Below are 25,916 nucleotides of genomic sequence, written 5' to 3' on the forward strand. Positions count from 1 at the left end.
AGTCATACGTGAGTTGGTGTGGAGGCTGGGAAATCTGGCATCCTTCTCTGCCTGTCCATTGGTATCGCCAGATCCGCCTGTCTCCAAAATGTGTGTAAACATGGATCAGACTGGCTGCATCGGTGTGGACATTGTCACTTAGTTTGTCCTTATAAATGCCAATGTTTGCGTAGAGAGACATAAGTAAGTTTCAGGGCCCATTCTCTGTGTACATAAGAGTTGTAAATCAGGCCCCTGATGAGGACTCCAGGAGTGAAATCAACCCGAGGTTAGTGCTTTGTCTTCAATAGACTGGTCTGGGGTGAGTGATGTTCTCTGTCTGGAAAGAAGCGAAGCTCATTGAGTTTTGCAGATTGAAATCCTTTGAAAATTACCTCGTAAAAAAATCATGATTTTGGTTACCGGTTAGAATTTCCATGACCTCACAAACACACCCACATCTGAACACACGCACAGCAGTGCCCATCCGGTCAAGGGGAACTAGTGGAACGTTAGGGTGAGGACTCAAAGGCAGGCAAATGCATGAATAAGGTAGGAGAACAGTCTTTATATTCTCTATTCTATTAGAGAATCTATACTATTATTAAACTCAATAGTAACAGAAGAGGCAGAGTGTGACGCTGGGGAGAGGAATGCAACTGATTGAGTGACATGTGGTATGAGGAAGAGTAATCATGGACAGGTGAAACTAATCAGGGCGGGGCAGACAATCACACAAGTGGGAAACGCACAAGAGCAGGAAGTGAAATCTCTGAAATGAGAGGAGAGGTGAGTTAAAGGTAATACAAAAGAAAACAAGACAAGAACATTCATGATCATTGAGACATCCTTGAGCTTTATGCCCCCAGCTTTGAGTCTGTCACTTAACAAGTTTTGTTTTCTAAATAAAGAAATAAAAAGATCTTGTTACCTCAGACACATAAATAAATAATGATATTGCACAGCATCTCTTGGCTCTCGTGGTTGTTATTGTTGTTCTTTATATTTCTCTTTTCTGCTTCTGTTTATGTATTATACATTTACTTATACTTATTGGTTACGCAGTCAAACGTGGGTTGGCGCTTTAATGAGCTGAGCGGAACCTTGTGTGTCTGAGCAGGAGGTCCCAGTCTGAGTCGGAGGCATTAGGTGGAGGCTATACTTCCGGCGAGTCACTGGTTAGCATAAGGTGTAAGTGTTTGTTTTCTTATGGGGTTTTTAATAATTTGTCGCGTTTTTTGAGAAAGCTGAATCCCCATAGCGCAATGTTATGACTAAATACAAGCATATAGTTGAATTTTTATTGAACCTAAACGTACAAACGATCGCTTTTCTACCAGTTTGTGAACATTAGCTGAAGGGCTAACCGGCTAGCTGCTCAGCTGACGTCCGGGCACAGACATACAAACACACAAAGCCGCCGCTCGGTTTTTGGGGACATTAACGCGCAAACCGTAACCAGGCAACCTGTTTCTCTGCCGTTTATATGCGAGGTCCCACTTTTTTCATGTGAGCCCCGGGGGGTTTCAACAGTTTAATGGGAGGCGGCTCGCGGTGCAGCGCAGACTGTGGGCGTCGGTTGCGAGGTGCGCGGAGGATCCGGCTCCCTGCGGGGCTCACATGGAGTCTCTGGCCGGCTACGTGTACAAGGCGGCCAGCGAGGGTCGAGTCCTGACACTGGCCGCGCTGCTGCTCAACCACTCGGAGGCCGACACCCAGTACCTGCTCAGCTACGTGACTCAGCTGGCCGGCCAGAGGTCCACGCCGCTCATCATCGCAGCCCGGAACGGACACGACAAGGTGGTCCGGCTCCTCCTGGACCACTACAGGGTTGACACGGAACAGACGGGCACGGTTCGGTTTGACGGGTGAGTGGACGGGCTTGACACCTTTGTAGTGTGTGTGTGTGTGTGTGGCGAGACACTGGACACACACCAGAGTGTTGTGTGATGTGGAGTTTCTGCTTTGTTTACTTTAAGAGACACAGCTGTCATTCACCAGTTTAGCCGTAATGCAGGTAGTTTAATACTTTAATGATGTGACCAGGATTCAAACATGCCTGAATCAAACTATGATCCAATCTATACACATTAAGGGGTAATGTACCTGCCATACATCAGAGCATCAGCACAGCTCAGTGTTTTAAGTGTGGCTGACAAACAGTCTCACACAGGACAGGTTCATCCAATGGTTCATGGCGTTGTGGAGGTCACAGAGAGAGAGAGAGAGGCTGCTGATCTCCTCTGATCTGTAGTTCTTTTCCATGAGCTGCTCTTAACATAGTTCTGTGGCCTTTAATTGATTGTTTTCTTGATCTTCTAATCAATCTTTAGATGAATCTGTGAGGTCAGACAGGATAGTTAAGAACTCGTCTGTGCTGTGATGTATGGATTCGTTTGCAGAGGTCATGATCTAACAGCCGGAGTGTGATTGGCCTCAGGCTGAGCCTCTAGAGGAGCTCCGCCTCCCGCCCTGAGGAGACGGGCGTCCTCTCTGCGTCTCTCCTGTCCCCTTTATCACCAAAACCTAATTGTTGTCCTGACTGCTACATCTCAAACTCCACACATCTACACAGAAAATGCCCTCTGCACACTCTGGTAGTTCTCCGCTACGCCAATAATTGTCGGTAAACCGAAATCGGGAGCTGTTTGTCCCCATGACGTCATAAGAAAACGATGTGCACCATAACAACTTCCCCTGAGGCGATGATGTCAAAGGAGCAGCAGCACAAACCAGCGAGGATCTGCTGCCTCTGTTAGGGACACAAAGGCAAATCAGACACTGTCCTTCATCGTCATCACTTCATGATCTCTGTGTTCCCTTGAACAAAAGAGACACAGGTCATCAACAAGCGCCCCCCCCACCCAGAGAGGCTCCTCCTCCTCTCAGTATGCGAGGGCGTCTTCACACCTACAGAGGCTTTGTGTTTAAAATCTGATCAACGACTTGCATGTTGTTGGTAGAAACACACACACACACACACACACACACACACACACACACACACACACACACACACACACACACACACACACACACACACACACACACAACAGAGAGGCGAATATCCAACGATGTGAAGTTTTATCTAAAGACCGAAACCATCAGCTGGTGTGACTGGTTGGCCACGCCCACACACGGACGCCACATCAGCTGCTTCACTGGTTTCTGTAAGAGCAAGAAAGCTGCAACGTGTTCATGAAGCTGATGGCCTCAGTGTGTCCTGACCAAAGTGACATCACTGTTTCTGTAAAAAATAAAATGTGAACAAAAGTAGACTTTATAATGTCTGTGTGGTTTTCAGTGCTCAGGCTTTGCCGCTCTGCTGCGTTCATAATAAGTTTGCTGCTGTTTCCTGTCTTCTCTTTGGTCCTGACCTGTCCTGTCTGTCCGTCCTGCAGCTACGTCATCGATGGAGCCACGGCGCTGTGGTGCTCGGCGGGCGCCGGACACTTTGAGGTGGTGCGCCTGTTGGTCAGTCACCACGCAAACGTCAACCACACCACCATCACTAACTCCACCCCTCTGCGGGCCGCCTGCTTCGACGGGCGGCTGGACATCGTCCGCTACCTGGTGGAGCACAACGCCGACATCAGCATCACCAACAAGTACAACAACACCTGCCTGATGATCGCCGCGTACAAGGGCCACGCCGACGTGGTGAAGTTCCTGCTGGAGCAGGGGGCCGACGCCAACGTGAAGGCCCACTGCGGGGCCACGGCCCTGCACTTTGCAGCAGAAGCCGGACACCTGGAGATAGTGCAGGAGCTGGTGCGCTGCCAGGCCGCCATGGTCGTGAACGGACACGGCATGACGCCGCTGAAGGTGGCGGCAGAGAGCTGCAAAGCCGACGTCGTCGAGCTTCTGCTGGCGCACGCCGACTGTGACCCGCGCAGCCGCATCGAGGCCTTGGAACTGCTGGGCGCCTCGTTTGCCAACGATCGTGAAAACTACGACATCCTGAAGACGTACCACTACCTGCACCTCGCCATGACGGAGCGCTACCAGGACCCAGAGAGCGTCATCGCCAAAGAGCTGCTGCCGGCCATCGAGGCGTACGGGGGGCGCAGCGAGTGCCGAACGCCGCGGGAGCTGGAGGCCGTCCAGACAAACCGGGACGCTCTGCACATGGAGGGTCTGATGATCCGGGAGCGAATCCTGGGATCTGACAACATCGACGTGTCTCACCCCATCATCTACCGCGGTGCCGTCTACGCCGACAACATGGAGTTTGAACAATGCATCAAGCTGTGGCTGCACGCGCTCCGTCTGCGGCAGAAAGGAAACAGGAACACGCACAAGGACCTGTTACGCTTTGCGCAGGTTTTCTCCCAGATGGTCCACCTGAAGGAGCAGGTGTCGGCCCCCGCCGTGGAGCAGGTGCTGAGCTGCAGCGTGCTGGAGATCCAGCGCAGCATGGCCCGGGTGGAGGCGGCGGCAGAGTTCGAGCTGCCGCAGGCCATGGACAACTACGAGTCAAACGTCTTCACCTTTCTGTACTTGGCCTGCATCTCCACCAAGACCACGTGTGGCGAGGAGGAGCGCGCCCGCATTAACAAGCATATCTACGACCTCATACAGCTGGACCCTCGCTCACGGGAGGGGGCGTCGCTCCTCCACCTGGCCATCAGCTCCAACACGCCGGTGGACGACTTTCACACCAACGACGTCTGCAGCTTCCCCAACACTCAGGTCACCAAGCTGCTGTTGGACTGCGGCGCCCAGGTCAACGCCGTGGACAACGAGGGCAACACGCCGCTGCACGTCATCGTGCAGTACAACCGGCCCATCAGCGACTTCCTCACGCTGCACGCCATCATCATCAGCCTGGTGGAGGCCGGCGCTCACACGGACATGACCAACAAACAGAAGAAGACGCCGCTGGACAAGAGCACCACGGGCGTGTCAGAGATCCTGCTGAAGACCCAGATGAGGATGAGCCTCAAGTGCCTGGCGGCCCGAGCCGTCCGGCAGCACCAGATCACCTACCGCAACCAGATCCCCAAGACCCTGGAGGAGTTTGTGGAGTTCCACTGAGAGCAGCGGACTGGACTCAGATGTTCTTTCTAAGGAATTTCGTACAATTTTCTAACAAATCCCATCGGTGCTGAGGGCGACGGCGCTCAGCTCCAAACACTTAACAAGCGTTTTTATAAACTGGGGGGTGGAGGTTCTGTTTTAAGTATTAATTGCTACCAGCAGCCAAGTTTCTCTTCTTTACTGTGTGTGTGTGTGTGTGTGTGTGTGTGTGTGTGTGTGTGTGTGTGTGTGTGTGTGTGTGTGTGTGTGTGTGTGTGTGTGTGTGTGTGTGTGTGTGTGTGTGTGTGTGTGTGTGTGTGTGTGTGTGTGTGTGTGTGTGTGTGTGTGTGTGTGTGTGTGTGTGTGTGTGTGTGTGTGTGTCTCCAGCTGATTTGCAGGCCATTACTCCAACATTTAGTCAGTTAATTGATTATTTGATCCAAAACATCAGAATTTAAAAAGAATGATGAGCCAAAGTGGTTCTGCCTCTCTAATGTGTCTGTTTGGCCTCAGTGCTTTGCCATTAACTTAACTAAACGATTAACCTACTCGTGAAAACGCGCACGTCATCGTTGGCGGTCTCACCTCGCTCGCAACGACGTCATCACGCTGCCAATTCCTTTCGCCTTATGCTCATGTCACAAAGCGTGTGTGCGTGTGTGCGTGTGCGCGTGTGCGTGTGCGTGTGCGTGTGTGTGTGCGTGTGTGTGTGTGTGTGTGTGTGTGAGAGAGAGAGAGAGAGAGAGAGATTTGTTTCCCCACGTTTGTGCTTTTTGTCGCTCCTCCCCAGTGAAGCAGTGACAAACCCCCGAGTGAAGGCAGATAAAGAGTTAAAGGACCGAGATCAAACTGCTGGACAGAGTTTATTCTTCAGATCATGTTTTTATTTCATAGTTTTAAAGGGTTGATTTTAAAGTGCGTGCTTGGGTTAAGGTGAAAAATCATGTGTAAGAAAAGAGGGCGTGTCATGAATGTGTGTGTGCGCGGTCGGAGCTGCGGTCGGTTGAACAGGTGTCTCAGAATTTAAACTTATTTTATATCTTATTTAACCCTTTAATAGTTCCCTCCACCACGGGCAGATCGCGGTTTCACCTTCGGTCTCGCTTGTCGGAGAAGAATGCATGCAGACTAAGCGGACCTGTGTGAGAGCAGGCTGTGGCTCAGTTGAAGTGAGCTGTACCCCAAAAAAAAAAGAAGCCCAGCAGGGGGCGCCGCCTCCTGTTCTGCTGCTACTCGGTGACTTTGTTGGAGGTGAGCTTGCACGCGCCCACTCACAGCAACGCAGCAAAATGTGGACAAAAGTTGTGTAATCAATGAAAAAGAAATCCGATTAACCAAACATTTGAAATGTCAACACGTGGTAAAGTTACCGACCTTAAAAAAAAAAAGAATTGTGACATGAACGCATAATGAGTGATCACTTTATTCATATTTTCTATCTGGCCTCTGTGGAAGAAACTGATCATCAAATCTCACCTGGACCCTAAATCATAAGTTCTCTCTCAAAGATTTATTTATGTATTTATGTATTTCATGGCTGTTTATGTTTTGATCATGTTTAGTTTTGAAGAAGAAGAATTTCTCTATGTCGATCAGGTTTATGCACAAAATTCAACACAAGGAGTTTCTACCTTTTCCTGCATCAACGTGGTTCTTGAGCAAATCTCAGCGACTGGGCAGAGGTTGCGAGTTCAAAAACTGTAAGGACGGTCCCAAAAAAAACCTAAATGATTGTTTGGAGAGACGACATGTATTTTATTTTATTTTTATTTTTTAAACCAATGATTTGTTTTGCAGATTTTCTCTGCCTGTGAACATTAAAGGGTTAAAATAATGTTACCAAATTTCACCAGAATGAATTGAGGAGATTCTTCATTTGTCTGAGCAGAGATTCTTCATCGGCGATCCCGTGAAACATCGACGAAACCAAAGTCCAAAGTCCTTCATCTGAGAAGTTTGACCGTTTTTCAGAATTCGGCAACGTTGAAATTTTTACTGCAATTTCTTTCTGGATTCTCAGTTTAATCTCAGAATCAATGGGTTCTTTTTCTCCCAGTGAGTTGCTGCTGGTTCAACCTGGCGACAGACGTGACGAATGTTATCCCAGGGTTAATATCGCTTGTGGTTTTCCTCCTATTAACATTAAAGTTTACATCAAGTTCATCTTTCATTTCCAGGCTTATTATGTTCAGTTTGATACATTTGGACCAAATTAAGCTTCACCCAGGTAACAAACCCAGAGTTAAGATTATAAGGCGATTTATTCGTTATCATCTTTGCATGCGTTTCCTCTCCTGATGGACTCGATTTGACCTTAATCTGAGTCCAGACACAACGCATTGGACAACTCAGAATATGTTGCTGTCCGAAGGAAAAAGGCAGAAAAAAACCCCCAAAGGTTCAATTCTCATTCTATAGAGATGTAGATTAGAGAGATTGGAGGTAGTTCTGGAGTCTCACAGCCTCGTGACTTTGCCTCTGAGTTCCCATGAAGTTTGCCTGGGAGCTTCGGATGTGAAGGCAGTTTGCCAGAAAGGAGCGTTTAGGACGGATTACTATCAATGCTGTAATGGGGTTTAAAAAAAGGAAACCTATCCTTTAAGCTGAGAGAATCTTTGTGTCATGTTTGAGGTAAATTGAAGTGAAGCGTCTAGCAGCTTTGCAGATTGGGTTGGCAGGATTAGGGGGGCTCTCCTGAGGTCTGATTAAACTCCACCAGCCTCCATGGTAAAGCCCCCAACCTGCAGATACAAGACAAACTGCAGAGAGGATCTACCAGCCTCCCGAGAAGGGTTTGACCTCTGTAAGACTTCCTATTCAAAATGTAGATCCTGGATATTAAAGTTTGGAGATGAGTATTCCACCAGGCAGCAGAAGAATGTGAGTGAAGTCGCCATGGAAACATGAAAGCACCAGTCAAAGCTTCTTCTCACAGTTAAGTCAAAGACGATCCATTATTTACTCACCAGGCAGAAGTTCTTGTCACTAGAGATGCATTTCATCTTTTTTTCAGCTGTCTGCAGTCACAGTATAACGGCTGCAGCTGATTGGTAATGAGGCAGCAGCTCTTTGTTTCCCCACAGAGAGACGGCAGAGCTGCCTGATCGCTGAAGATGAAAGGCTGAGAAGTTACTGAGTGTTCAGCGTTGACGAGCAGGGATGGAACATGGGACATGAAACTTTCTGAAGCCTTGGTTCACGACTTAAAAGCTTTAAAAACCTGAACTTTACTTAAACTGAGATTGTTTCATTGGAGCCTCATCAGCTGCCAAGAGACTAAACTTCCAGTTCCAGTCTCACTATAAACTTGAGCTTGTTTTTGATGCTCACCCAATTTACTGTCATCACGCAGAATACTGAGTCATGAATGTGAAGAACAACAGCACACAGACGTCACATTAAACCGTAGGATTTAATACCTCCGACCATCTGTAAATCAGGATTGAATCGAGTGTCAAACATGCCAAACACTTCCACAGGTAACGAACGTCCACAGATGGAACCAAGAACTTGACGATTTCTATTAACATTCATTAATTCAGACGGATATTTACAAAAAAGTTCAAGTTTGTCTCTATACAACAAAAGTGCTTCAGATATAAATCTGGAATGAAGATGCATTTACATGATCAAGTTTACATAAAGAAGGAAGATATGAAGAGGAGCCGTCCTAGGTAGTCTGGTGTTACAGGCTGATCGCTTTACATTGGTTGGCCAGTAGAAAGGAGGCGTGGCTTGGTAACAGAGGGCGTGGCTGAGCAGGTAATGGTGGCATGGCTTATTGAATTATCCACACTTCAGTGCCGCTCACACCACAGGAGGAGGAGGAGCTTGTTTCTGTGAACTTTCCTTCGTTTTGTGCAACAGAATCTGCAGCCCCGTTGGTGTCGGAACAACAATCGTCTTTATTTCAGTTCTGTCACCGCTGGATGGAGTTCTCAAGATGCAGATTGGTCGACGGTGAAGGTGTGGTCCCTCTTGGCACGGCTGATTGGCTGGTACTTTGGGGCGTGGCTGTAATTGGTTGACCAGGGCATCGGGGTCCATGAGTGACAGGTGGAGGATTGTGGTGCGTTCAGGTGCTCCTCATCATCTCATAATCTTGGCTCTGGCTAACAAACACACTGACTCAACTTCATCTGTCCTCATGCGTGTAGACGAGTGCGACAGCCAACATGTCGGTGAGAAACTGAATGCAGCCAACGTCTGCGGTCGCCATTATAGCTCCTCTGCTGTGTTCCCATTGGCTACGGGCTGCTCCTCCTCTTCCTGCCGCCTCCGTCTGTTAAAGAAGCCGAGCTGCAAAGAAAACACACCGAAAGGGACCGTACTGTATGAACGGATGAATGCACCCCCCTAGTATGCATGGTGTGTGTCTGTGTGTGTGTGTGTGCGTGCGTGTACCTTCCACAGGCCCAGCACCAGTAAAGCCAGCAGCAGCAGGCCCCCCAGTGAGCTTCCCAGTATAATCCACACAGGGAGGACGTAATCTTCCTCCTTCCTCACCTCCAGGATTATCTGCAGAGGTTTTATTATCAGATATCACACATTTTCCCCACAATCCACTAACAGATTTTAATTTATTCTGCTGGTTTCTGACTTCAGACGCTTTATCTGAGGACGGCAACGACAAGGGACGTAAATCAGGTTTGTGACCTAAAAACACTTTGTAGGCTTTTATATGCGGTTTGAACTCAACACAAACTCACAATACAGCGAGAGACACTGCGATATGAGAGGAGACAGTTGATTGTGTTTATGATTGTGAGTGCTGACTCCTGCTGCCCATGGAGTCAAATTCATGTCCGGTCTCTTCGTCTTCATCACCATCTGCAGCTCGACTCACTGAGAGGCAGATCCGGGAAGCGATGGTCTGATTGACAACACAAGTCTCACTGAGTCAAGTCACAAGTCCTCGGGTTCAAAGTCCAAACTGAGATTTCTGATGATGTCATGCTGAGTCTGACGTCAGCAAAGTAGTAAGTCCAGTCACGAGCCATAAATGTTGTATTTTTCTGTTTAAATGACATTATTCTCATGGATTGTAATGTTGGGTATTCCTGTTCTTCTGTTGTCGTTACATGATTGCTTGATTGATTGATTGGATGACCTAAACCTACTGCACATCTTTTCAACACAGTGATGAAGCGTTACGGAGTGTAATACACCTCTGTGCCAGCGGATGGCAGCAGCTCTATTACAGATACGACCAAGTGTGTTTGTCTGTTCATCATCGTCCATCAACATCCTGCTCGGGATTTATGATAAGTTTGGTTCAGTTCAGGTATTTGGGCTCATCTGCAGCTGTGTGTGTAGCTGTGTGTGTAGCTGTGTGTGTACGCAGCCAGGTCATTTTACCTCAGTTTATTTTTATTACATTGATTTTCACATTTTGTTTCATCCTTACCCAATTCTATTCCAGTGTCTGAATGAGTATCGTGAATGTGGGGGCAGATGAGTTCAGTCATGTTCCTGACCTGAAGTCAGCCTGAGCAGAAGCTGCTGTGAAATATGGAGGACTTCTAAAAATATCAACTTTTATTTCAGCCAGATGTGGATGTTCAGATGTAGAAAGACGACAAATGAGGAAGTAATTTTGACTGGAGGTAAGAACAGTGAACCCCAGCATTAGAGGAGGGGCGGCTGGAGGGTCGGCACATATGGACCACAGACAGCAGGACGTTGGGTTTTACATTCGAAGAGTCAAAGATGGAAACAACTGTTTTTGTTTCCAACATTTAGTTTTGTAGTGAGTCATTTTTCATGCAATCGAGTTTTTGTGTCTCACTTCTTTTTATTTCCAGCTTCTGTTAACAACCCTAACCTGGCTGGGTCTGTAGGTCTCTGGGCTGTGAACCCTTACCTGTCTAACGGGTCGCTCCCCCAGCAGGAACATGGACGGTCCCAGCTGAATGGAGGCAGCAGTCAGCAACTGTAAAGATCTGAAGCTGACCTGCCAGAGGAAACAGATCATAGTCTGGTCTAAGTCCACAGGCTCATTAAGACCAAGGAGAGCCAATAGATCCATTAGAGGGCAGTGTGATCTTCCTGAAGACTACAGTGGACTCACCGTGAGCAGAGCAGGGAGCAGAAGTTTTCCCCGCAGCGTCACCTTCACCTCTCTGGAGGCCGGCAGGGTCAGTCTGCACTGGACCACCATGCTAACGCTGTTACTGTGGTTCTACACACACACACACACACACACACACACACACACACACACACACAATGAACTTGGATTGGTTCTATCTTATCTTATCTTGTCTTATCTCACTGTGTGATATCCCGTCTTACCAGCAGTGGGAGGTGAGACAGATCCTCAGCTGTAACCTGATTGGCTGTTCTGTTTGGAGGCAGGATGCAGTGAGACCCGGCCCCCTGCTGAGAGGAGGAGGAAGACAGGAGGTAGACGGTAACACCTGACCTAATGAGGCTACCTACCAACTGAATTTAATCTTCATCTTCAGTCCTGAATCTGACAACAACAAGCTGTGGTACACTTACCTGCTCGATGATGTAATCTGTGATGTTCACCAGCTGGTTTCCTTTCCTGGTTAAGGCCCAAATATCAGCCTTGAACAGAACGTGGTGCACCAAGAAGACACCCAGGTTCTGGATCTGCTCACCAAACAAACGAAGACAAAAACAAACAAATGCAACGAGAGATGAGAGATTTTTATGATCTTTATGTGAAATGGGATGAATAAATTAAATGAATTCTTATTTGTCCTTTCTAATCTGTCCTTTTTTTTCTCATTCATCTTGGTACCTAAACTAATTGCACTTCTACTCTAGCTCTGGTTATGCTCTTAGCTGTTGGTTTTGGAAGGAAATGCGCTTACGATTTCTTTGTTGAACGCACTTATTGGAAGTCGCTTTGGATAAAAGCGTCTGCTAAATGATCGTAATGTAATGTAATGTAATGAAAGGAGGTGGGATGTTATAGTAGATCCTGAGGCAGATCTGGATCAGAGTTTTAAAGTTATTACATTTTTTAAATCAGTTCTGAGCCATAGACAACCATTCATGCTGCTCTGTTACTGTTGTTAAACATTTTCCCTCTGTGCTTTCTTGTACATAATAGTCTTTTTTTAACAAAGTCACTCTGTTTCTGCATCTCACGCTGTATGTCAGGTTGAAGGTCGTGTCCGGTTGGTCTCTGGATGGAGAGGATGAAGATGAGGAGGAGGAGGAGGCAGCGTTGGCTCTGATCTCAAAGCGAGGAGTATTAGGATCTCTGGTGAAATTACACAAACAGTCATCACACTTTGGCCACATTAAACTACGAAGTGCCTCTGCTGTGCTGTTAAGCACAGAGAGGATTATTATGAACATGAAGATGGTCTGTGATGTTTGCAGCATTTGTCTCACCGTGTGAAGAGGAGGTCCGCTTGGTACTTCAGCGGGAGCAAGATGTCATTGATGTTGTCGTCTGGATATCCCTCCTCCCCGTCGCTGCTCAAAACGCAAGCGTACACACACACACAAAGATCACACACACACAAAGATATATGTGATATGTGAATATATATGATGTGTGTGTGTGTATTAGATGCAAAGGTGACTGCCAGAATGACCTCCATTGTACAGCAAGCGTGTGTGTGTGAGTAAAAGTGATATTTCCATATCGTTCTCTGCTTACCTGCTGGTTTCCATGACGACCCGCACTTGGTCCAAGAAAAGAAACCGACTGAACTCAAACTCCAGGTGGAAAGAAACCTGGACAGGAACACAGAAGTTTGGTATCAAGAAGAGTTCCTCTGGCCCCGCCCACCTGATCCAGCAGCAGATCTTCAAGTCTTGTTCAGAAGGAACCTGGCAGTAACCTGCACTTCGGTCTGGACTCATAAACCAGACTTTATCCAGACAGGCATCTGTGAAGTCCGCCCCCGGGGGTCCTTAGAGCAGGGGGCGGCGCCGTGATCACGTTTGTAGGGACGACCATTAGACTAATGAACCTTTAAGACGACGGTCGTCACTGGAAGCAGATTCCTGCTCCGTCTAATCACAGCCAGTGGTGGAGCAGCTGTGTGATACATGAAGGTTTAATGCTGCCTTCACTGACTGATTAACTGCTTCACTAAATATGTTCAGGATTCCTGGGACGTGAGATGTTGGACTGTATGTGGTTGATGTTTAATGTGTGTATGTATGTTTGTATGTACAGTATGTAGTCGTCTCCTGTACCTGAGATAAGGACCTCATGAATGGCGTGCTGATGTTACAGGTCCTCTGGTTGGCTGATCTGTCTGCAGAGTAGCACTCAATTTGGATATCTGATTGGTCCTGTGGAGAAAGGAGGAGGAGCCTGCTGAGTCAGCGTTAAATCCAGACGTGATTGAGTGAAACCAGGTTATGTCACCTTGACGATGAGGCTGGAGAAGAGGAGGTTTGGGGAGGTGGAGATGCTGATGGAGGCGCCGTAAGCGTTCTCGCCTTGATTCTCCAGCCGAGCAAACACCACCATCCTCCTCCGTCCCGCCTCCACCACCCACGCAGAGCCCTCCAACGCCACCTGGTGGTGACACAGAGACCAGGTGCTGCTGTCTGTCGAGCTGCAGAAGTGCCTTCATGTGAAGAAACAGAAATGGTCTGTGACTACAAAATAGTTTTTCATCCTTGTTTTACATTGCACAACGTATTTGTGATTACATATACAAAGAGTTTAATCTAATTCAAGAACCATAGCCAGGATTCTGTTTTTCATGACTGGAGAAACCCTGCAGGGGAGAAAGTGACAGACAAAGCAAAGACGGTGATTTTCTTCTCACTCACTGCTCAGCTAGTGAATGAAAGCACTCAAACTCACTGAACGTCCAAGAGGTCGGTGTGGCTGTGGAGAACCAGGTCGGGGACACAGCTCTCTTCCTGTTCACAGCCGTTCCAGAAGGGAAGCTGAGAGAAGAGACAGAGACCGTTCTGTTAGTCTGAAGAGGCCCCAGAAACAAACGCAGCTCCAGTTTGCCTAAACCAACCCCTCATGTAAATGGACTTACTGAGTGTAGTGATGCAAATATGAGTCCTAAGAGTCTAAAGCACCTGGACGTCCACACAAGCTCTCACCTCTGTCCTCTGGGTACTCGGCCAGTCTGGGTCCAACACGGGACCCTCATCCATGTTCTGTAACCCCGTCTCCAAGACAACCGCAATGGGACGACCATAATCTGTCGTCTCCTGCAGCGACCAGAGAAACAGTCAGTTACAATCTGTGTGTGTGTTGAGGGACTCTTCCTTTCATCTGACTGGGAATCAGACCCATGACCTTTTGGTTACAGGGCAGCAGGACAGAAGTATGCGTTTGTGTGTGTTTTGGGTGTGTGACCTGCACAAAGAAGCCCAGGTGCTGGCAGTGCTGCCGTCCGGGCTGCAGAGAGAGACTCCTGGGCTGCTGTCTGTCCGGCCCATCCAGAACGGCCCGCGGAGGGAAACGCTTCTCGTCCAACCCCACACTGTACCACACAGCTAGGAGAGGAGGAGGAGGAGGGGGAGGAAGAGGAGGAGGAGGGGGGTGATGAGAAGAAAGTAAATCAGAAATAATCGAGAAATAAAAAACTGGTCTGGTAGTTCCGTAGGGGTTGAGGGCTGTTTGAAGGAAACATGCAGCGTTTTGTGAGACACGTTCTCTTTCTTCTGAACCCTTAAATATTCCAAAGTAGCTTGTACCTGAGACTCCTACTGAGCTGAACCAATGTGATTTATTAACAAGCATGTACGTTTACATTTACGTGTCTCAGTGTAATCCGGTCCAGATGACAGAGGGGGTATGGAGATGATGGGAGACAGCAAAGAGAGATGAAGGTATGGAGGGAGGGAGAGTGACACTCTTTAACTGGCAGGGTTTAACATGTTAGCGAGGTTTCCACTGGGTCGGCCCGCACATCTGCAGCCCATTACACAGAGACACGACAGCAGCTTCACTAAGCTCGGTGGGGAATCAGCTGCAGCGAGGGAAAGACAGCGACTTTCCACCTAGAGACGTTTACAAACCACAAACATCTGGACACTTCTGAAGGTAACATCTACACAGCTGGCAGGACATGCGGTTTCCCTTTTATTTACTCAGAGATGATCAACCAGCCTGCAACCGACCAATGTTCAATTCCATTCAAGAAAATTAAGGAAAAGAAGGAATGGACGAATGTGTGATTCCTCCTTCTAACTGCATCGGAGCTCAGATGTTTGTGTCCTCACTGACGTCCCACCTACCTACATCCCTCCCGGTGTCCATCTTGGCGTTGGTTCTGGTGTCCAGGCTCAAACAGACGATCACAGACATGCAGGTGACCTCCTTCCCTCCTCGCCGACAGTCTTTGTTGAAGATGTTGATCTTCTCTGGTTCAAAGGTCAGCTTAGCTTGAATCCTGACGACACCACGGGACCTGCAGGAGGAACAGGTCAGTTACACCTGCTGTTATAGACAACCTCCCACTTTACTCATACACAGATGGAATATCACACACAAGGACATTTAAACTGTGTTTTTTCAATATCTAACCAGATGATGACAGCAGCTCCCAGAGCTCCCACTGTGAGGTCAACCAGACCGTCTGCATTAACATCCAGCACGCCGTGAAGACTCCGACCGAAATACTGCAGACCTGTAGACAGACTGGGTGCAGACAGACGCTGAGCAGAGAGACAGATACACAGACAGGTACAGAGACAAAAAGGCAGGAGAAAAAGTTTCAGTTCAAGCATTTCACAAGATGGGCGGGGCATTTACTCCTCCGTGTCTTCATTACCTGTCTGTATTGGCTTTGGATGGTTTTGTCCTTCCCATAGTATATGTAGATTGCCCCCTGGTGGTTGTCCTCCAGTGGCGCTCCCACCACCAGCTCCCCGAAGCCGTCGGCATTCATGTCAGGTAGCTGAGCTAAAGCCGAACCAAATCTGGCGTTTTGAGACCGTTCAGAAATCTCCAGTGCCCCCTGCAGCACGAATGAAGCCTGGAGAAAGACGGAGGAGCAGTTTAGTTTGCTTCCACTCACTCTGGCTTCAGTCACTTCTGTTGTGTCGGTCACCTGTGGCGTAATGGTGTAGATGTAGACCTTCCCTCTCTCCCAGCCCTGGCTGTAGAACATGGGGGCCGCTACCAGGAGGACGTCAGTGTGTCCGTCACCGTCTACGTCCATCGATAGAAGCTCACTGCCAAAATACGACCCGATCTGGGACACAAACACAATTATAAAATATCAATCCAATACACACAGTAGTTTCAACCAAACTTGTTTTCTTTGGGGTTTTGTGCTTTTTTCCAAAATTCCATCCCTGTCCAGGAAGATTAATCTTATATAATGTGACTTTGTGTGTGTGTGTGTGTGTGTGTATGTGTGTGTGTTTGTGTGTGTGTGTGTGTGTGTGTGTGTGTGTGTGTGTGTGTGAGGGAGGACCTGCTCTCCCAGCAGAGCCTGCAGGATGGTCAGGTTTCCATTGTTCTTCAGCGTGAAGACGATGACCTTTCCGGTGTGGTTGAACCTCGGCGCTCCGGCCACGTAGAGCTGAGAGCCTCGAGACGAAACCACCGAACCCACAGAGTAACCTAATATGAGAAAGAAACACTCTAAACCAACGCTCTAGTTCTCACTCTAGTTCTCTGTACGGTTTTCATCTTTGGCCTCCTGAGCAGATTTTTTATGAGTGCAGCATTAAATCATTATGAGCGAGCAGTGACTCAGATGTTTGTACCCAGATAGGCGCCATGGTTCTTCAGCTCCTCTGGAAACTCATCCTGATAGGAGGATTTGGGCGGGACAACTTTCCCGTGTTTAGTTTCCTTCAGCACGGCACCGTTCCAGTCGTAGGCGCCCACAGCTCCGAGCAGCACGCCGTCCTGAGACACAAACAGGAGTTTATGTAGAGTAGCTGTTTGGACGATGTTGGATAACTTTGATTGAACTATCAGCGTTCTGCTACGAGAACTCTCTGCATGTCAACCTTTTCCAGGCAACTAAGAATTTCATGATCTCCATCTCCTTTCATCATCCATCCTTGTTTGTCTTCAGCTTCTTTCTCTTCAGGTCGGACTGCATCACTCAACGTGCAGCTTCAGGAAGTGCGGCAAATCTCCTTAAGAAACTCTGATGGAGAGATGTATATGTTGACATGTCTATTTGCAGCCAAGATAATCAGGCTAATATCAGCCAAGACCTCTTTTAGCTCAGATTAGCCTGATTTAGACTGTTTTGACCTGGCCTGTGTCTCCATGATCATGTCGTAAGATTGGACGAAGCTACTATGGCTTTGAGAGCATGGAGCCTCTGAGTTCTTACCTCCTAACTCATCTCTTCTTCTGTTGTCACATTCATGTAACCATACCTGCTTGTTGTCTTCCGTAGATCAGGGAGATCATCGTTGGCACTCACACTGATCTCTTATATAATGAATTGATATTTCAGAAGCTACAGACCAAAAGCAACACAATCATCCTTCAGACGTGTGTTTGACTTGGAAACAGGCTGATAATCTGCTTGGGATGAAGCTCAGCAGTCCTCAGGGTGGATGAGCGTGGAGTCCTTTGTGTCTGAGGACGGTGAGGAGCATAGCAGTGACTGAATCCTTGGCGTCTGCTGCGCTCCCAAGCTTTCTGGCCTGCAGGTGGACTGACTGAGAGTGTGTGATTCAGATCTTATGTTATCCTGACGGTGAGATCAGGACAGATTCCTGCTCCGAGCCCAAACCTTGCATCTGTTTTCCACATCACTCCACCGATTTCACATTCTACCGCTTACTCCCGAAAACAAACTCAGGCATTCTTTGTGTACCTGTGCATGCATGACTGTGCACAAACGCACACGTGTGTCTGCGATAGTGCGTGTGTGTGTGTGTACATGTTGAATCCATGTGTTGGTGTGCATTTTGGCGCGTGCTCCTGCATTTATTACAGTCTGAGAGTTTAGCTGGCAGCTTGATGTTCAGGAAAACCATCTGCTCTGTGTTACACATAGAAAGTTTCCACGACACCATTTTCAGACTGGAATTCACTTCAACAGGCTACAAATGCAGATCTTCCCTCGATAAACATAAAAGATATTTCTCGAGCCGCTTCCTCTGTAGTAAAGTTCTACAGGAGAGATCCAAACTGGGATCCAAGCTGGGTTCAAGATCCTCAACACGTCAGCTGAGCCACTTTCCTTTACTTAGCAATGGACTGAGTTTCCCAGAATGCTTTTGAACTACAACCATGAAGGCAGTGAGGCAGAGTGAAGCTAGGAGAAGATGAGCAGCCTCAGTTTGTCATTATACTGAAAACATCATTATAATTATGCCTCATATAGAAACATCAAGATCTTGTTAGCTTGTGCCACTAGGGGACAGATAAGCCTCTTATATACATTATATATGTGTAAATATGAGCTGCTCACCTTGACGATATGTGAGGAGAAGCCGGCCTGGGCCATCTGCAGGCCGAAGCCTCGACCCTGACTGCTGGTTCCTGACCAAACACAGAGACGACCACAGGGTTCACACAGGCTGCATTCACATCCAACTATGACGAATCTTTACATATCGATGTGCAAATGCATCAATGTGGTGCTTTGCAGACCTTCCAGAGAGAAGATCCTCTCTCCCAGAGCGTCCACGATGTCCTTCAGCGCCGACTCGTCCGTCACATTGAAGAAGTGATCCTCGTCCGGGTCACTTGCGATGAATTTGATTTCCTTCAGGAAGGCTTCAGGGTTGATTCTACGCCGGTTGTAGTAACCCAGGACCTGGAGAGGACAGAGCAGGAGGAGACGCTCACACAGGCGCCATGAAAGAAGATCACTACCCAGACTGTCCATGGAGGGGCGCCGAGCTGGGCAACCAGGACGGACAGGAAGGGGGACAGTGACAGTCCCTACTTGTCATCAGAGGACATGGGAGGTTCTGTGAGTGAGGGACTTACAGCGATGGCGTACGTGGTGATGTTGTCTCGCTCGCTGTCGGCCATGGCCTCCACCAGCTGGGGACTGTCGTGAGATTCTCCGTCTGTGATCACGAGCATCACCTTCTTAGCTCCGGGTCGGCCGCCGCGACGGAACGCCTCTGAGCTGCGAACAGGAGTCTTTATTTCTACCTGCTGTTTAGTTAGACGCTTTGATTTATACTTCATCCTGGCACAAACTCATTGTTTTGGTTACACTCTTTCCCTCATGTCTTCTGAGAGACCACGTCTTGTCGTACCGCGCCACATTGATGCCCAGCGCTGTCCTCGTCTCCTCGCCGCCCCGCTGGTCGATGCTCCTGGCAGCTCCCACCACGTCCTCCACCGTCTGGTACTCGCCCAAGCTGAACTCATGGACCACCGTGGTGCCATACTGAACCACGCCCACCTGCAGCCAGACACAAACCCCGGGACACCCTGGTGAGACAGATACTGCAGGCCTGAAGACAGCAGTGTGTGGTAGAGACGCTGCGATGGACCGACCTGTGTCTGACCTGGGCCGATGTAGAACTTCTGCAGGACGTTGATGAGGAAATGTTGGACCTCATACCAAGGATAGATGGAGTTAGAACCATCCAGAACAATCACAATGTCCATGAACGTCTCACATCCTGGAAGATAGATAAAAGAGTAAACACATAGATAACCAGATGGATGGATGGAAGGATGGATAGATGAACAGATGGACGATTACTCTGCAGGGCTGGTGCGATGGTGTGAGACGCTCTGAAGTTCTTGGTGACCCTGGTGCAGATTCCGGTGCTGTACAGGGAGCTTCCACACTCATGGGACCAGAGTGGACCACAGGCCTGAGGACACACACACACACACACACACACACACACACGAGCAGCAGGTATGAAGATCAGGAGTGGAACATATGATCCAGAATAATGTTCTGAGTGTGTGAGTGAGTTTAGTTGTCGCTCACCACAAAGCTGTTGTCTCTGGGGTTAGAGGTCAGCGTCATTCCCAGCTTCATCTTATCTTTCCGCTCTGAAACGTTGTCCAGAGAAAGTTTCCCTGCCAAGGCCAAAGAAAACACATTTGATCTGTGTGTGTGTGTGTGTGTGTGTGTGTGTGTGTGTGTGTGTGTGTGTGTGTGTGTGTGTGTTTTTTCCCACGCCGCTTTGCCTTTGCCAGACGTGGTGAGTCAGTTCTCACCCAGGTTGAGTCTGGTGCAGTTAGTGGAGTTGCTGGTGTCCAGAGGGCACTTGAACACATCGCCAGTCTGCTGCTTTCCTGTGAATTCAAAGGGGGCTCCGACCAACAACCTGCAGAGACACAAGCACCTGGCTGACACAATCAAAGGCACAACATGGCTGCAGGCTCTGCACTTTGATGACCAACACAGGGAACTAAACACACACACTCAACGGGAACATTTAATACAGAAGCGGTTCATGATGTGAAAGGCAGAAGACGAGGATGAAGAAGAACACAAAGCCTGATGGATTTTAGAAAGTCAAAGAGCAGTTTCACCCTCTTGCCTGATCTTTTGTGATGTTTCATTATGGAGCAGTCCAAACAGCCAAAGAAACAGAAAAATGATGTCAGCAGCAAATAAGGATCAAGAGCAGGAAGTAAAATGAAAATAAGATGGATTCCCAGCTCCATCGCCTACATTTCCACCATCTGACTTTTGGGGGGAATTTGAACCATTTTTCCCGTAAATGTGCCGACTCTAAATCATGCTTTCACTGTGGTTTGATTCTTGACTTCAAGTGTGAAACATCCACTCGACCCTTCATATCATAAACATCACACCACTTACAGATGATTGAGCTTCAGGGCTCATTCAGTTTCCCATCCTGCACTTGGAGCTTCGCCTCTCGTCCTGGTTTGCAGCAGCAGCAGCAGCCGGAGCGATCAGGAGCGTTAAACAGGAGCACCTCCTGTTTAACGTGGATCCTGGCTGCTACAGTGTCACACAGCGGGCAGGTTGTGAGTGTTACAGGGCGTAAACACCCCCCACATGTGGCCTGGCTGCACTTCTGGGAAAGAGGCTGAGTCACATTCCAGAGGAGATGCTGCAGTGGAGCTCAAAGCCTCCGTCTGCTAATGCGTCGCCCATCCACATCAAACGGGTGCAGATCTGCGCTGACAAACCACATCCCAAACTTCTCACTGACTCAGCCCACAGGCCTGCAGGGGCTCACAGGCACTCACAGGGACTCACAGGGACTCACAGAGGCCCAGGGTGCCCACAGGCCTGCAGGGGCTCACAGGCACTCACAGGGACTCACAGCGACTCACAGAGGCCCAGGGTGCCCACAGGCCTGCAGGGGCTCACAGGCACTCACAGGGACTCACAGGGACTCACAGAGGCCCAGGGTGCCCACAGGCCTGCAGGGGCCCACGGACGATTCTATTTTATTTATTTATTATTATAATCATTATATTATGTTAAACCATTTTTCTTTTCTTTTTCATAACGTACTATGCGATGGTTTATTTTATGTGACTCTTATGGATTTGTTAGCTTTGTGTTGTGAGATGTGCAGATGTGCAACATGTGTACGCTGCCCCCGGTGAAGGGGCGGGGGAGGGGGAGGGGCTACGAGCGGCTGGCAGGTCAAACAAACATGTAGCTGTGCTGCTGTGTGAGCGGTGAAGGTGCATTAACCTCATGCTGTGTGAAACAGTAACAGTCCTGTTGCCAGGGCGATCAGTAATGTAAAGAGTTCAGGAATTCATAACAACACTGCTAAAGCTAACTGTAATGGTGTGTATGTGTTTGTGTCTGTGTGTGTGTGTAGAGCCTCAAACCCACAGGCAGACCAAACCTAATCCGTCACTCAGACTGTCACACTGAGATCGCAGCGTGAACGCTAACATGCTCTATAAACGCTCTTCCTCTGCTCTGTACACAACCAGCGCGGCGCTCTGACCTCCAGTGTGACAGGGGTCAACATGGGTCAACGGGTTTGACCTCTGAGCCCAACACACCAACATCTTCATCCAGACTAAACAAGCACTCACAGATGCTTGCTGAGGCCTTCACCAGAGGTCTTCCTCGGTCAGAGGCTCATCATCATCATCTTCATCATCTTCATCATCATCATCATTTTTATCGTTGCATGAAGACAGATGTACAAATCACATAGTTTGAGATTGTTCATCTAAACTTTCATCTCACGCACACACACACACACACACACACACACACACACACACACACACACACATTGACGCTGCTTGCGAGTTGTGATTGTGAGCGGTGGTGTTGTGTTTGGTGTTTTGCTGAAGGATTCTAATGGTTTTCCCCCACGTGTGTGTGTGTGTGTGTGTGCCTTTGCCACATGTGGGGATCAGTTTTGACCTCTGACCCAGTTGTCTGGCAGCAGCTCTGTCTTGTCTGTGCGGTGCAGTGATTAATCTGGTGACCCAACAGCAGAGCAGGAAGGTCTTGGGTTTGAGTCCCATGGCAGCCCTGTACAAAAATCAGTCCATTTAGTAAAATGGTCGAGGTGTCACTTTCACGACACAAACACCTGAGAATCGCTGAGGATCGCCACGGTGACGGGAAGGACTGAGAGATTACTGAGATTTATCCCTCCTTTGCTAATCCCCCTGAACAACAACATCAGCCAAACACCTGAGACCTAAATGTGACCAGGCTGCAAAGAAAAACAACCCAGCAGAATAACGACGTCAACCCCCCCTGTATAAACACACACACACACAGGCGGAGTGATGGGCTTCCCAGAGGGAGGCTGGGGAGCAACAAACCGCAACCGCATAGTTTCCAGCTCCGCCGTGCTGCCGGGGGACGCAGGACAGACCGGTCGAGAGACGGACGCACATACTTTCCATTTATTTACCTGCAAACATCAAAGGCAGCCAGATTCTGTAATCCTGGAAGACAGCGAGGAATTCACTACTAAGGGCTGCCGGCTATTCCAGGTTTAAAAGTGCAGGAGGACTGGGAATGTTGATGATGCACGTTTTCACCTGCTCGCTGAACCGCACCACAACAACAACAACAACTACAACAACCACAACAAAGGCCTGGAGGCTCAGGCTCTACACACTCAAGGATCAAGAGCTTTGGCCCCCGTTTGAGTCGAACCTGATTGGCTGATTGAATCCAGACTGACTTTGATGGACCTCATTCATCTCATCTCATGTCACTTCGTCCCACTTTGCCAAGTTTGATTTCTCCCCCAAATCTCTTCAATCTCAGTTTTACTATTTGGATCTCAATTTATCATTTTTTATTTGGATATGGCGCCACCTGGTCGTCTCCTGATGATGTCGTCATTGTATAGATTTGACTATTTATCGCCGTGGAGCTTTAAATGTGTCTTGCTGCAGATGTTTGAGGGACTGACAGCAGGTTGGAAACTCAAAGATGAACAAGCAGCAGACCAGAAGAGGAGCGCTGTGTATAAATAACATCCAGCGGCTCTGCAGGTATGTTCCACTTGTCAGGCACATCGGTGGAAAACATGTCAGTCCAGAATCGACTGACTGACTGATCCAAGGTGACTCACTGACAGCGCAGGAGGACGCCAACCAACTTTCCTGGGAGACATTACTTCATACGTTTCTCAGAGCGACGTTCCCAGGAATGAAACCTTCTGCTCCGACAGATCGTAAATCCGCCAACTGAGCAGCACCAGAGAGCTCCTCTGTGTTTACCTGAAGGCAGCAGGAGAGGAGCTGGACCCAGGCCTTCTGCTTCTCCTGACTGTGTTCATGTGATAAAGAAATGAGAGAATGAGTTTGAATCCTCACCACTGTCGCCCTGCCGCCTCATGCTGCTGCACCGTGTAGCCAAACTGCGTCTCCTCAGAGCCCCAGATGATCTTGGAGTTCTTTGTGTCAAAGTTGAAGCAGAGGTGAAGATCTGAAACGCAGAAGATCAACAAACAAGTGATCCAACGTGCAAGTGATCAACCAAAGCCCTGTGAGATGGTTTACTCAGGCTGCAGAACATCCAAACAGGAAGTCAGTGTTGAACATGAGTGTGTGACGTGAAATGGAAACGTTCAAAGTTCAACAAACAAACAAATATGGTGGAACAAAGGAAGAGGTTTTGGTTCTGGCTTCAGGTGGATTCTGTGGTGATAAGAAGCTTGTCAGCAAACTGGAGCGGAAACAGACTTTGGGACTTAGTCTCATATATGACGAGGAGACTGAGGAGGGGAGACGTGACAGAGACAAGGAGCACGACTCGGGACGTGAGGACCAGAGGACCAGAGGACTTCCTCAGCTTTCTCTGCTATGAGATAAGATAAGATTCTTTATTCGTCCCACAATGGGGAAATTCTCAAAAAGCAACACTTGGTTCCACTGGGGATTGAACCCAGGGCCTTCTGCGTGTAAAGCAGACGTGATGACCACTACACTATAGAACCCTTAGATGAATGGATGGAAGCTGTTTCTACTGTTCTGTCCTTCCTGATCATAGAGTCCTGATCACTTATATTGATCTCATGCTGGATCATCTCAGGTCACATTTTGGTGAATCCTTATACTTTATTAACTTGTAAAATTCTTCTACAAAGATTTATGGGGGAACATTGTAGAGTCGGTATTTAAAATACAAACAAACATATTAATACAATATTTAAGTCATAATGCGAAAAATATGCGAAAATAAGTCATAAGAAGAAAATTGCTTCTCTGTAAAAATGAGTTGATTGTTGCTCCTCTGGTTTCAATTAAAACTGTTATCAGGAAGGTCAGCGTGCAGGAAGAGGAGGGGGAGGAGGAGGAGGAAGAGGAGGAGGCCCTGACAGGAGACTGGGAGAGGATGACGTCATGGCAGGAAACGAGATGATTCCATCTCTCCATGGAATCGTACGTGCCACAGGATGAACATTAAGAATAATGAGAGCTGAAGGAAAACACGCCCTTCTACTGAACAGCAGCAGGAATAAACAGACTGAAGAAGAAGAAGAAGAAGAAGTAGAAGCAAAAGAAGAAGTCACTGTTTTGTGGAAGAATCTGAACAGGTTTAATTTGATTTGATGACATTTCTCTGCACCCTTCACGTTTGGGATCCCTGGAAAGAGCTGGAGGATCTGTGTCTCTCTCCCTCTTCACTCTTCTTCACACTCAGATGAAGCTCCAGCCTGCATGGAGGCTCACAGCTGCAGATGCCAGCCAGTAAATCAGCAGAGAACCTCAGAGTTTATTCAGCAAATCTGCAGTGTGTGACTGCAGAAATACACACGGTCACTGCTCATATAGCACCACACACACACACACACAGCTTCCTGCTGCTGCCGCTCTTCATCATGTTATATCTGATTTATCCTGCTATAGTCTGATCTTCTCTCATCCTGTTTTCTTTCCCGTCTCCTTCCCTAATCTTCATTCCTCTGATCCCATTTTAACTCGCCTGAACTCCTCTCATCTTTGACTCATTTCATCGCTATTCATGTCATCAGATCTCATCATCTATGACCTCATTTCATCGAAATTCATTTTTGATCTTCAGTCAAGTCACAGTTTGGTCTCAATCTAACAGAGCAATGACATCATGGGCCAGATGATCAGAGCTTCACTTTCATATCAATCTGATCTCATGGATCCCTCAGGTTCATCTACAACCTCCTCTGTTTCTGCTGAAGTGCCCTTGAGCCAGGCACTGACTCCCTGCCATCCATATGACCCTATGACCTCATCACCGTTTCCTCAGCGCCCTCGTCCACCAGCTGTGTAAACCAGAAGGAAACTCAGCCGGCTGATGAATTGGACAGCCGATGGCTTCAAAAGTGAGAGAGAGGGCTGATGGGTAAACGCTGTGCGGCCTGAAGGTGTGAGGAATGTGCTCCCGTCTGATGGCAGCCAGGGAGAGGAAGAGAGCGAGCGGCGCCGTCACCAGGTGAACTGACAGATCTGGACGACGCTGCCTGGCTCTCGCCGCACGTTCCCCACATTCCTCACTCTCCCCCTTCCTTTCTCCGTGCTCGTCGCTCGCTGATTTTTCCACATGCGTCTTTGGCCGATGGCTTCATCAAAAACAGATTCCTGTGCAGAA

General features: G+C 48.2%; 2 protein-coding genes and 1 non-coding gene across 4 annotated transcripts in view; 1 reads left to right on the top strand and 2 right to left on the bottom strand.

Annotated features, from left to right (window-relative positions):
• The first annotated feature begins 1,134 nt into the window (after positions 1 to 1,134).
• fem1b (fem-1 homolog b) lies at positions 1,135 to 6,703 on the top strand. The gene is made up of 2 exons (XM_076140537.1): positions 1,135 to 1,847; positions 3,381 to 6,703. Exons 1-2 carry the CDS (start codon positions 1,600 to 1,602, stop codon positions 5,014 to 5,016), a joined length of 1,884 nt encoding a protein of 627 aa, XP_075996652.1. The 5' UTR covers positions 1,135 to 1,599; the 3' UTR covers positions 5,017 to 6,703.
• Positions 6,704 to 8,391: 1,688 nt separating this feature from the next.
• LOC143015328 (integrin alpha-11-like) overlaps positions 8,392 to 25,916 on the bottom strand; it is a 19,683-nt gene continuing 2,158 nt past the window's right edge. Inside the window, exons 2-30 of one of the 2 annotated variants that reach the window (XM_076169293.1) lie at positions 23,663 to 23,774; positions 20,087 to 20,196; positions 19,854 to 19,945; positions 19,617 to 19,731; positions 19,406 to 19,533; positions 19,162 to 19,310; positions 18,884 to 19,028; positions 18,542 to 18,707; positions 18,360 to 18,430; positions 16,684 to 16,828; positions 16,389 to 16,537; positions 16,020 to 16,163; positions 15,741 to 15,944; positions 15,494 to 15,624; positions 15,205 to 15,377; positions 14,321 to 14,460; positions 14,062 to 14,172; positions 13,808 to 13,893; positions 13,361 to 13,565; positions 13,186 to 13,284; positions 12,641 to 12,717; positions 12,370 to 12,453; positions 12,121 to 12,235; positions 11,503 to 11,616; positions 11,293 to 11,379; positions 11,069 to 11,179; positions 10,862 to 10,951; positions 9,403 to 9,516; positions 8,392 to 9,297 (exon numbers count right to left, since the gene is read on the bottom strand). In XM_076169293.1, coding sequence (XP_076025408.1) covers positions 9,217 to 9,297; positions 9,403 to 9,516; positions 10,862 to 10,951; positions 11,069 to 11,179; positions 11,293 to 11,379; positions 11,503 to 11,616; positions 12,121 to 12,235; positions 12,370 to 12,453; positions 12,641 to 12,717; positions 13,186 to 13,284; positions 13,361 to 13,565; positions 13,808 to 13,893; positions 14,062 to 14,172; positions 14,321 to 14,460; positions 15,205 to 15,377; positions 15,494 to 15,624; positions 15,741 to 15,944; positions 16,020 to 16,163; positions 16,389 to 16,537; positions 16,684 to 16,828; positions 18,360 to 18,430; positions 18,542 to 18,707; positions 18,884 to 19,028; positions 19,162 to 19,310; positions 19,406 to 19,533; positions 19,617 to 19,731; positions 19,854 to 19,945; positions 20,087 to 20,196; positions 23,663 to 23,774 — 3,548 coding nt within the window. In that variant the 3' untranslated portion in view covers positions 8,392 to 9,216. Of the gene's footprint in view, positions 9,298 to 9,402; positions 9,517 to 10,861; positions 10,952 to 11,068; positions 11,180 to 11,292; positions 11,380 to 11,502; positions 11,617 to 12,120; positions 12,236 to 12,369; positions 12,454 to 12,640; positions 12,718 to 13,185; positions 13,285 to 13,360; positions 13,566 to 13,807; positions 13,894 to 14,061; positions 14,173 to 14,320; positions 14,461 to 15,204; positions 15,378 to 15,493; positions 15,625 to 15,740; positions 16,164 to 16,388; positions 16,538 to 16,683; positions 16,829 to 18,359; positions 18,431 to 18,541; positions 18,708 to 18,883; positions 19,029 to 19,161; positions 19,311 to 19,405; positions 19,534 to 19,616; positions 19,732 to 19,853; positions 19,946 to 20,086; positions 20,197 to 23,662; positions 23,775 to 25,916 lie in introns of both variants that reach the window. The other variant, XM_076169285.1, reaches the window with a different exon arrangement.
• Positions 24,213 to 24,285, bottom strand: trnav-uac (transfer RNA valine (anticodon UAC)). Its single transcript has one exon. It is a non-coding gene; the product is annotated as a tRNA-Val (tRNA).

This window comes from Genypterus blacodes, unplaced genomic scaffold (genome assembly GCF_046128005.1).
Source record: "Genypterus blacodes isolate CSIRO-AG114 ecotype Tasmania unplaced genomic scaffold, CSIRO-AGI_Gbla_v1 ptg000015l_1, whole genome shotgun sequence".
Lineage (NCBI taxonomy): Eukaryota > Metazoa > Chordata > Actinopteri > Ophidiiformes > Ophidiidae > Genypterus > Genypterus blacodes.

What these genes read in the sequence shown, in the direction of transcription:
- fem1b (XM_076140537.1), top strand. Translation starts at nt 1,600, where the DNA reads ATGGAGTCTCTGGCCGGCTACGTGTACAAGGCGGCCAGCGAGGGTCGA. An exon ending in GGCACGGTTCGGTTTGACGG is followed by an intron (nt 1,848 to 3,380) that starts GTGAGTGGACGG and finishes TCCGTCCTGCAG; the next exon opens with CTACGTCATCGATGGAGCCA.